At 37.9% G+C, this 11396-nt stretch overlaps 1 protein-coding gene across 2 annotated transcripts; it reads right to left on the bottom strand.

Moving 5' to 3' along the window:
* Positions 1-65: 65 nt before the first annotated feature.
* Positions 66-3667, bottom strand: psmg3 (proteasome (prosome, macropain) assembly chaperone 3). 2 transcript variants are annotated; one of them, XM_053491558.1, is made up of 3 exons: positions 3573-3667; positions 824-1046; positions 66-722 (listed from the first exon to the last, which is right to left on the bottom strand). In XM_053491558.1, exons 2-3 carry the CDS (start codon positions 1031-1033, stop codon positions 570-572), a joined length of 363 nt encoding a protein of 120 aa, XP_053347533.1. In that variant the 5' UTR covers positions 1034-1046; positions 3573-3667; the 3' UTR covers positions 66-569. The 2 variants fall into 2 exon arrangements, with proteins under 2 accessions (XP_053347533.1, XP_053347532.1); XM_053491557.1 differs by lacking the exon at positions 3573-3667 and adding an exon at positions 2089-3470.
* Positions 3668-11396: the final 7729 nt, after the last annotated feature.

Below are 11396 nucleotides of genomic sequence, written 5' to 3'. Positions count from 1 at the left end.
CCATTCGCAAAGTTTTGCTTCCAGTAGGAAATTCTGTCAGGGTAAGAAAAAAAAGAAGATAGAACTGGGTGTATTAGGGTACTTTTTATTGATTTCCCTGCACCTAATTCAACCAGTCATTTAATGTGCACCCCATCCTGAGTTGAAGTGGGTGTGTTAGAGCAAGGAAAGCACTAAAACCTGTAATACAGGGATTACTCCAGGACCGGGGCTGGGAACCTGTGATTTATCCAGCAGCGAACAAAAGACTGGCTTAATAGAAGAAAAAAAAAGCACCACCCGCTAAATCTATCCGGTTTAGCTCGGTTTCTACAGTAACTGAGACATTTGTTAGTGACTTACATGAAGTAATTTACTTATAGTACATCCTCTTGATATATAAAAAACTTAAGACGAAACTCTTTCTTTATTAGGTAATAAAAAAAAACAAAAGTTTATTCAAGTAACAATAAACCGATTAGATTTTACACAGATGTCAGAAATCTATACATACACACTTTAAGAAAGTAATAAAACTTTTTCTCAGAACATCTTTCAGAAGCGTTTAGGACCGGGTTCTCTTTCCGTGCTCACCACACTTGGCAACTTTTGATCATTTCTTTCAGTGTTTTCAGATTGTCAGCACTGCAGTCTTTAAGCGCGAGCCCCAAAAGCACGGGTCGATTTCCTGCTTCTTGGCAAACAAATGCTGCAACGTTTTTTGCATAGACATGCGTAAGAGCCTGGGAAGGAAGAAGAAGAAAAAAAAGTGAAAATTTAGTGGAAATCTGAATAACAAACCAGAACGGCACTGTGCCATACCACACAAATACCGTACAAATACCTCATCTTTTCCGAGCAGCACTTTCGTAGTCAGCGTGCTCAAGCTGACGTCGCTGGATCTCGAGTCAGGTGTTACAGACACCAGCGTCCCGATCTTCCCATACTGCGTCAACACGATGAAGATGTAGTTACTGAATTCCGTGCAAATGACTTGAGTCGAGATCCCGTTGATCGTATTCTTGGTTTGTCGTGTTCTCACGAGAGGCGCCATGATGAATCCTGTCCTGAGGACATAAAGACAAAGGTTAACAAACAGACGGCAGACGCAATGTTTTTACAGCATTCATTTGACATTATAAATATTTTAAACGATCCAATTCTAGTGCAACAAAAAGAAACGTAAACTGCAGCAAACCTATTAAAGGCCACATGTAAGGTAAAGTATGAGTCGTTCAAGTCAAACTAGGACTTTTGAATGCGCATAATAACAGAGCAGTTGTAAAGGTAAAAATTATTTTTATTTCTCTATATAATCCTCTGCTACACTAATGCACTCATCCCAAGGTTTCACTAGTGCCTTTTCTCAGTACACTGGAGCCATGATCAGATTTCCTGCTTCATGTCTAAAACACTGGCCTCCCAGGAACTCCTTTATCTACAGTAAGTTTCATCACCGTATTGTGCTTGAAGTCAATCGGTCTTACACGTTAATTCACAAGAAATTTCATCACAAGCCCCGGTTTAACTTAAACATAATTTTTTTTAAATCATCTGCAGCTGATAAAAGTATTTATGCTGCTGATTCAAATTTGGAATTAGGGTTAAATAAGAAGAAATAAAATCTAGTTATACTTTAGCTCATAGTGGCGTATTGGTCACTTTTGACTAGCACGTTACAATGTAATATAAAAAAGATTAAACGTACTTCTCACCCTCACTTTGTTTGAATGTCTTGTTTAATTGCCAACTTTGTTTTCTTTTCTTTCTGTTCTCAAATCAAACCAGAGGGTTGTGAAAAAGTTTTTTTGTAGCCTGTTGGTTACTGTGTGTTTCTTTAATTTTGTCCTAGTGATATCTATTTTATAATTTAATCAACTTATGAAAGATAAAATAACCAGACAAATGCTTTTGAAGGTAATGTAAAAAAATCTGTCCTTTAATTTTCTCGAAGAAAAATGGAAAGAAAACTGAAAAGGTTAATCCGGGTGGAAATAAAGTCATAAAGCATCTGCTATAAAGTAAGAAATCACCCAAGAACATTGTGTAAATGTAACCGGATTATAGACCGCATGACAAACATCAAAGTTTATGGAAAATACAACCCACTGGTTTCAAGCTCCTCTTTGGTGTCCAAGACCTGTAAAGAAAAGGTTTACAGACGTCTGATTGATAAAATCCAAGTCAGTGACCCTTTTGGCACTGTAATATGAAATAATTATACATGTTTTTTTTTTTTAAGTACTAGAAGTATTGCTTATGATTAATTCATGGGCATTTTCAACTTTTGCTCTATGTGAACTCTAATTAAAAAACATTCAGTTCCACTTTGTGTCTCTTCTTTATAAAATTCTTTTGTTTACATCAATCTTTTCAACTTTGGCAGGCTTGTTTTTGTTTCTTCCTGCAATATTACAATGAGTGCTCGTCATGTGACTTTGTGAAACATTTTCATTTTAAACAAATAAATGAATAAATAAGGACATGGGGGAAAATAGAATCAGTTATGAATCGTTATTCTTTGGTGTGGTGATTCACGTATCTCCACAACGACTCCAAAATAGATTTTTTAAGAACAATATTTTTACATTTATAATAGAGATGAACCAGACAATCGGCCAGTGACCATAAGTGTCCAGTATTTAGCTTGACTGGCCGTTAACGGTGATCAGCAGATCAGCCTCAGATATAAATGAATCTATTCCAGGAGCAGAAGCTTCCGAATCTGCCTTTTTCTCCAAAGTCTGTGAGGAATCTCAAACCCACTTTTTTCACACACTTACACCAGCATCTAAGGTGGTAAAATGTCATTGTTTCTTTATAATCCTACAGGTGACACACCGAGCTAATTACACACTGTTATCTCGTGTGGTCGATCTGAATTACTTGGTAAGTTTGTTTAGAAAGAATAATAATTATGGTGGATGTCACATGCTGCTTCGTTAAATGCTATAAAGTTAGTTTGTATTGTTTAAATGCTGCGCTTGTTTTTTAAGTGAGAAAACCAATTATTTAAGGAACGAGCTACATTTAATTAATCGTTCAACTTTTCAAAAAAGGTTAAAAATGTAAAAATTGTGGAAAATATGATATCACGATATTTATAAAATTGTGATCACAATTTTAATTAAATTGGCACAGAGATATCGTTATAGTGTCAAATCAGGAGGTGACAAGTGATTTCTGTCCCTAACATGTGTAATATCATGTCATACAAATTGTCTCAATTAAAAACGATTTTTTAAATCATATTTTTATGATGACAGTTAAAATGATTCCACTTTTATTGTGATGCATTGAGGTAAAATATGCAAATACATCGTATATAAATATTATATACAGACAATCCCTTATCCTGAGTTTTATTATAAAAAGTTAGCATTAGCATTCTGACTCCAGTTTCCCTGCTGCATCACTCAGCCCACTAGAACGAGCTCTGCTAACCCGAAACCCCGGTGTACAGGCCGCAGGAACACCCCGGGATATCCACTACCTCCCAGTTTACCTCCCAGTTTAATCAGCTCTGCTCTTAACAGAAACGACAGAAAACACAGGCACACTACTCTCTCTCTCCTTCCGCCATTTCAGCTTACCGTTGTCTTGCAGTCTTCTGAACACGTGACTCTAAAACCGAACGCTTATTGGTCCAAGTAACTTACACATATCCGAGCTAAAAGTCATGCATTTCTTTGACTTCCTGGAAATATGCTTTCTAGATCGGCAATAGACGTCACTTAAACCACACAAACACGCCTCCTACAAAAAAAAATACTGCGCTTGCGCAGTGTTGCTTTAAACTTTTTCAGCTTCTATCTCACAGAATTATAATGAATGTATAATAATTTTAATTTAAAATTACATTTATTTTAATGTCTGAATGAAGTTAAATGATTATTAAAAACCATTTCAGTTTTAAAATAGTAAAGTATGGCAAACCTCCCTAATATAAATTATGGATAGATAGATAGATAGATAGATACTTAACTTACCTCATACTTTGTCCAATAACTAGGGATCAATTTAATACTTTTATTAATTTAATTTAGCAATATGGCTGACACAGTGGAAAAGAAAAAAAAGAAATGCAAGCAATTGTTTTAATTATTATTATTATTTTTTTTTTATTAAAGTACAGTTCACATCGGACAGCAGCCTGAAAGATGACACCCCATTACTTTTACATACTTCACATAAATGCTTCGCATTAATCGTGAACAATACGTCCGGCCTCATGTAAATGTCACAAAAATTTAACTTTTATTTGTCTGCTTTAACTGAAAGTATTTGTCTTATTTCACTTATACAAGAAAATATCAAGGGCAAAAATTTTCTAAAAGTTAAGAGAAGTGAGTAAAAAATTATCCAAACTTCGGTTATATTAACCGGCCGGTCTTATCAGAACTTAGCGTTTAAAGCTACAGTCCCCCGAGGCAGCTGCACAGCTGTGCAGGTGTGAATGTGTTTCATCATTTCATTTGTTACTGCGGTGCGAGCAAAAATGAATAACCCACATGTGATTCGCACGAAAGAAGAGCAGCGAGTGCAGTGCAGTGATTCGTAATTTGTGCGAGATGAGTAACTAAACAACTCACAGAGGAGAATAAACAGAAGCGTTTTGATATCTTTAAACAAAATTTGGAGCGATACCCTAAGGAAAGTGAAACTTTTTTAAAGAGACTCGTTTACGGTGACGAGACATTCATCACCACTGGCCTAAAAGCAAACGGCAGAGTACAGAACGGAAACATCCTCAATCACTGACCAAGAAAAAGTTTTAAAAAGGTCAACCAACAGCTGGAAAATTTATGTTTAAAGGTTTCTGGGATTCTCAAAAGTCAATACTGGAACATTATTAGGTAAAAGGTTCAACACTCAACAGTGCACGTCACAGTGAGACACCTTAAGGAGAGCCTAAACCTTAGTTTCCCTGTTCCAGTTCACCGTGGTGAAAAAGGCCCGGCAGCGTCTGTACCACCTCAGACGCTTAAGAGACTTCAGACTGCCCTCCAAGGTGCTCAGGAACTTTTACTCCTGCACCATAGAGAGCATCCTGACGGGAAACATCTCAACCTGGTTCAGGAACAGCACCATGCAGGACAGACGAGCTTTACAGAGGGTGGATCAGCTGAGCGCATCATCCGCACCGAGCTCCCTGACCTGCACTCGATCTACAGCAAGCGATGCTGGACCAAAGCCAGGAAGATTGTGAAGGACCTCAGCCATCCCAACAATGGACTGTTCGGCCTCTTAATCAGTACACCACACAGTACTGACCCACACATATGGTTTTTACACTCACTCTGGACATTCTGGACATTCGTTTACACTAGTGGCCACTGCACAACTACACTTCGTGGTCATTAGTTAAATCACGCTATCACATGCCACTTTATATAAATCACTTTAAGCATAATTCCACTGCACAAGACACTTTAAATATGTGGATTGCACAACCCTGGGCATTACCATTTTCTTTTTATCATTTATTCTAACCTAATTCCATAAAAAGGACATAAATCCATACCTACTTTGTACAGCTGTTTTCTTTTTGTTCTATATATATGTTTTTCATTTATTTTCTATATTGTGTATTTTTATTGTACAGTTATTTTATTTTAACTTTAATTTTATATTTTATTTTATTCTTCCTAGTTAAATTTAGCTGTTATTTTAAGGTCACGAGCAGTTGTCTAAGCATTTCACTGCATATCTCAAAAGTCGACTGTACAAGTACTGTGTATGACTGTGTATGTGACAAATAAAATTTGAATTTGAAATGCAGAGAACTGCTAGCCAAGGGTGTCGTGATCTCACATGACGATGCGTGTCCACACACTCGAAGTGTTAAAGCATCCTCCCTATAGCCCTGAGAGAACAAAGATTCACTCCAGATGAAAACGTGAAGACAACGGCGCATTCGTGGCCCTCAGCTCAGCCTAAAACATTTTCAATGAGGAACTATGAAAGCTTGTTGACAGATGGACAAAGTGAATTAAAAAACAAGATTATGTTGAAAAATTATGTATCTTAAAAAAAGAAATTATGTATCTTTTCTTATCTTTCATTTAAAATTTTTATAATATAATATCCTGGGGGGTTTATATTTAGTCGTTTAAGATGGTCCTTCCTTAACATTTTGTATTGTTATTATTATTATTATTATTATTATTATTATTATTATTATGTTTTTTTAAATTATATTATAAAAAAAAAACAACAAAAGTCATTAAGATGTAAGTAATACAGAGACCCAGAGACAGACAAACAAAAGAAGCACATTAGCATTTTCCAGTTAGACAAAAGAGTTCCAGTGAGCCATTTGTATGAATATTCATCTGAACACAGGCTATAGGACGAATTACCATATAAGGGATGAGGAAGTGCAATGGGGCTGTTTTATGGACACGGAGGCATGGGAGAGTTCACACAATTATGGAAAGAATATCGATATACAAAAATATTCCAAACCATGGTGGGACAAAGTCCAGAGTAGATTGATTTCATGTAACAGCATGGTCTGGAGTATGTTATCACATTTACACTACAGCGAATTCCAAACAATTACAAGGGTTGGATTATTAATGAACAATGGTTAATGATTTGTGGTGAGATCTGTTGTCTCTCCTCTTTATCTCCCACTCTCTTTTCAAAATCAAAGCTTTTTATCTGCCATTTTTTTGTTAAACAACATTTAAAAAATCAGATAGATAGATAGATAGATAGATAGATAGATAGATAGATAGATGGGGTGTGGAAAATAATAGTTTATTCTCCGGAAGTTTACCCACTTTATTTTGGGTTTATTTTAAAGGTCATGTGCTCATGTGCAGTGGCACGGTGGTGTAGTGGTTAGCACTGTCGCCTTACACCTCCAGGGTCTGTTTTTGTGTGCATGGAGTTTGCATGTTCTCCCTGTGCTCGGTCGGTTTCCTCCAGGTACTCCGGTTTCCTCCCACAGTCCAAAGACATCTAAGTTAGGTTGATTGGCGTTCCCAAATTGCCCGTAGTGTGTGAATAAGTGTGTGTATGTGTTTGTGTCCTTCGATGGATTGGCACTCTGTCCAGGGTGTACCCCGCCTCGTGCCCTAAGCCGCCTGGGATAGGCTCCAGGTCCCCGTGACCCTGAATACAGGATACAGCGGTATAGAAGAAGAGTGCGTGAGAGTGAGTGCTCATGTGGTACATAGATCAATTTAAGAAGGTGCTCCTAAGAACAATTCGAAGACAGCTGTCCACAGAATGTCTATTATCCATTCAAACCCCACCACCATAAGAAAGATCAGGGATTGGCGTCAAAGATTGTAGACCTGCACAGGGCTGAAATGGGCTACAAGACCATCAGCTAGAAGCTTGGTGAGAAGGAGACAACTGGAAGAAATACGAAATAACCATCAGTCTGCCTCGTCTGGAGCTCCATGCAAGATTTCACTTTCTTAGAGTAAGGATAATTATGAGAAAACTGAGAAATCAGCCTAGAACTACATGGGAGGAGCTTGTAAATGATCTCAAGGCAGTTGGGGATACACTTACCAAACAACCAATTGTAACATAATACACCGCTATGGATTGAAATCCTTCAGCGCTGCAAGAGTCCCGTCCTCAAGAGGGCACATGTACAGGCCCATCTGACGTTTGTTAATGAACAGAGAAAGATTGAGAGAAAGTTCTGTGGTCAGATGAGACCAAAATTCAGCTCACTGGCATCAACTCAACTCGAAAAATGCTGGCTGACCCTTAGAGCACCATCCCTACAGTCAAGCACGTTGGTGGAAACATCATGCTGTGGGCTGTTTCTCTGCTAAAGGACTTTGGCGCATTAAGGGGCCAATGGACGAGGTCATGTATTGTAAATTGTTGGCTGAGAACCTCCTGAAGATGAGTAGTGGATGGATCTTCCAGCATGACAGTGACCCAAAACATACCACCAAGGCAACAAAGGATCAAGGAGGAGCACATTAAAGTCATGGAGTGAACGAGCCCTTCTTCAGACACTTAATCCTATAGAAACATTGTGAAGAAAGCTGAAACTTTGAGTTGCCAAGCAACAGGCAAGAAGCCATAAGGATTTAAAGAAGGATGTATGGATAGTGGACCAAAATCCCTCCTGAGACGTGTGCAAACCTGGTAACCAACTACAAGAAACATCTTCTGTCTGTGCTTGCCAACAAGGGTATCTCCAGCATGTAGTCATAGTCATGTCTTGCTTGGGGCTTAAATACAGTTCTTAATTTCCTCCTTGAAATGCAAATCAATTTATAACCTTTGTATCATGTTATTTTTCTGCATTTTCAGTTGATATTCTGTCTCTATCCTTTACAATAAATCTATAGGAAAAAAATCAAATATTGCTTTTAATGGTGCATAAAATAAGAATAACAAAGAGTAAAAGACCATATAGTTTAATATAATCTTATTATAACCTTTTTCATTTATCTTCATAATATCTCAGCTGCATGTTTTATTTCTATTTTTATGTTTACAGTTACATTCTCTAAAAAAAAAATCCTGCTGGCTCACAGTGTTTACACATGCAGTATTATTAAGCACAGTATCGCATATGTAAATAGTGTAAGCCAGTCGTTCTTAAAAAAGAAAAAACTACATAACAATAAATATAAAAATAGAAATGAAATAAGCAGTTAAGATATTGATTATTTAGTGCATCTACAATAGAAGCCCCTGTGTATGAGCTGTTGCTATAGAAACAATAACATATTAGAACGTGTGCATTAATATTAACCTATCATTCATTTTGCAGCAGGATCTTCTCTCCCAGCTGTGTGGAATGTCATACAAAAATAATGCACTCCTTGACCCCGCATGCTGGGATATAAATAATATTATTCCATAATCCACTCAATAAGACCATGTGTATATTCCCTACGAAATAAAGGCCTTCCCCAAACTGGGCTGCTTTTAACTGTTGAATTTTATATGTACTTAATTTTATGGGGTATTGGGGGGGGGGGGGGGGGGGTTACTGACTTGTGTGAACACATGAACTCAGCTGAGAGTTATTGCCACATCTCTGTACAGTTCTGACCATTTCCACACGTTTTTGCCATTAACGGAGTTCCTGGGAGGCCAGCGTGTCAGATGTAAATCAGAGAGGCTCCGGCTTACTGAGAAAACTTTCTACCTCGATGGTGTTCAAGCACTAGTGAAACGCTGGGATAAGTGCATTAGTGTAGCAAAGGATTATTTAGAGAAATAAAGGGAGTTTTTACTCTGAAAACATGTTCTGTTCATTCTGCACAATCAAAAGTCTCAGTTTGACTTGAACGCCCCTTGTAGAACATTGGTCACTTTGAATTTTAGTCAGCACTTTTTTTTTTTTTTTACTTTATATTGTTATTGTTTATTTTATATTATACAGTATACAGTTATTTTTTTAAACTGACATGCAGTCTAATCAGATTAATGTCAAAGACCTAAAGGCAAAGCAATAAGCCAATCTCATCAGACAGCTTGTCCATAAAAACAATAATGCACCTGCTGTTTTAGCTGCTTAATGAATTATAATATATAATAGGCATGTTTTTTTTTTATTTAAATATAGCTTCTGTCTCAATGAAAGAAACAAGAAACGATGCTTACACTGATTGCATTTATTGAATTACTGTAGGTACGAGAATTTTAGGTCTGACCTTTTGTAAGGTTCATCCAAGCGAACACCACCCACAGCTTATCGCTGGAAGACGTCTAAGAGTTACGGTTCTGTCTCTTAATTTAAGCCGTGGATGTTCCTGTGTTATCTTGGAGGGTAACAATTTTTTTTAGAAGGATAACAAATTACACAAGAGCCTACCAACAAAATATCTACTTGTCAAGCAGAAACAAAGCGAGCTTGACAAGCCCTTCCACTCTCTCCAGCACTTAAAAAGCCTCACTAATGTTCACTTGTCTTCCTAATTCCCTTCTGGACACTTTATTATCCACCACACTGATTTGCCCTCTCTTCTCCTAGACTGTTTGGTACCGCAGGTTGTTCCTGATACCAGAATATTTGACTAGACATAAACCTCGCTTCTGGGATAAATCGATGCACCCAGTGTAATTCTGGGCTTAACTCTGTCTATCTCTGACTAGTATGTAGAGCTAGCTGTTGCACTTGTGTGACTCCACACGCATATATACTGATCAGTAACTGGCAGGCAGATTCGTTCGTACAGCTTGTCTTTCATGTATTCATCTGGTTTTATCCTGATCAGGGTTGCACTGGATCCATCATCGGGCACCGTTTACACCCTCATGCACACCAAGCAGGGAGGAGAAAACCGGAGAACCCAGAGGAAAACCAGGCAAGTTTGGTGTGTGAAAAAATCAGCAGAGAAAAATCATCTGACTAAAACAGTTGTGGAATGGAAATGCTACCTGCGGAGCCACCGTGCCACCCATGTAGCTGGACTGGGTTGACATTTTTAGTTGCTGATCGCATCAGAGCCCTGGGAATTAGAGACGTTCATCTCCACCCAGAGCCAGGGCATTCATTTCCACTATCAGGACAAAGGAAACAGATCGTTTAGCAGAAGGTATAAGTAAAAACAAAACAAAACAAGAAAATCAATTAAAGCAAACTTAAACAGGCATTCTGTATGTATTTAATGCACATCTTTTTCTAAATATGTTTTTTAAAGCTGAGTTGTCCTTAATGCATATCGCATCTCTTAGCCGTAGGCAAATTTCTTGATGTTGTATTTTTGTTCTTGGTTTTCACCTTGGCGGCACGGTGGCTTAGTGGTTGGCATTGTTGTCTTGCACTTTCAGGGTCCGGGTTCGATTTCAGCCTCGGGGTCTGTATGTGTGGAGGTTGCATGTTCTTCCTGTGCTTGGTCCGGGTACTCCGGTTTCCTCTCACAGTCCAAAGACATGCAGATTAGGCTGACTGGTGTTTTCAAATTGTGAGTATGTGTGTGCGCTACAATGGATTGGCACCCCATCCAGGGTATACCCTACCTCATGCCCTACTGTAAGTATCCCCCCAACCCGGGACCCTGTACACAGCTTAGTGACATTGATTTACTTACTGTATGTATCTATTTATTCATTCTTTTTTTTTCTTATCCTGGGGCATCATATTTGGTCTTTTGGTCATATATTTAGTCGATAGGAGAAAAAAAAAAAAACAGCATCTACTGTAGATACTGTAGCATTTTAAATATACATTCACATTTCCTGTGTTTTGCAAACGCCCTTATCCGGTCTCTATCAATAAATACATCCAGTACAGGTTTAGTAGGTCAAAAACTAAGAATACCCCCAGGCATTATGTATGAGAAATGCCAAGCATTTAAGTGTTTAAGTTTACCTGAAAGAGATTTTTTCGTTTTTAGACATTGTTTGAACCCTGCCAGGTACACGAGCCACCACCTACAGTAGGTGTTAGAACACAGAACATCTCTGCATGCCCTTCTGAA

The sequence above is a fragment of the Clarias gariepinus genome, chromosome 3, assembly GCF_024256425.1.
Source record: "Clarias gariepinus isolate MV-2021 ecotype Netherlands chromosome 3, CGAR_prim_01v2, whole genome shotgun sequence".
NCBI lineage: Eukaryota > Metazoa > Chordata > Actinopteri > Siluriformes > Clariidae > Clarias > Clarias gariepinus.
Note: the sequence above shows the minus strand (reverse complement) of the source record. Positions and strands in the feature narration are given on the sequence as shown.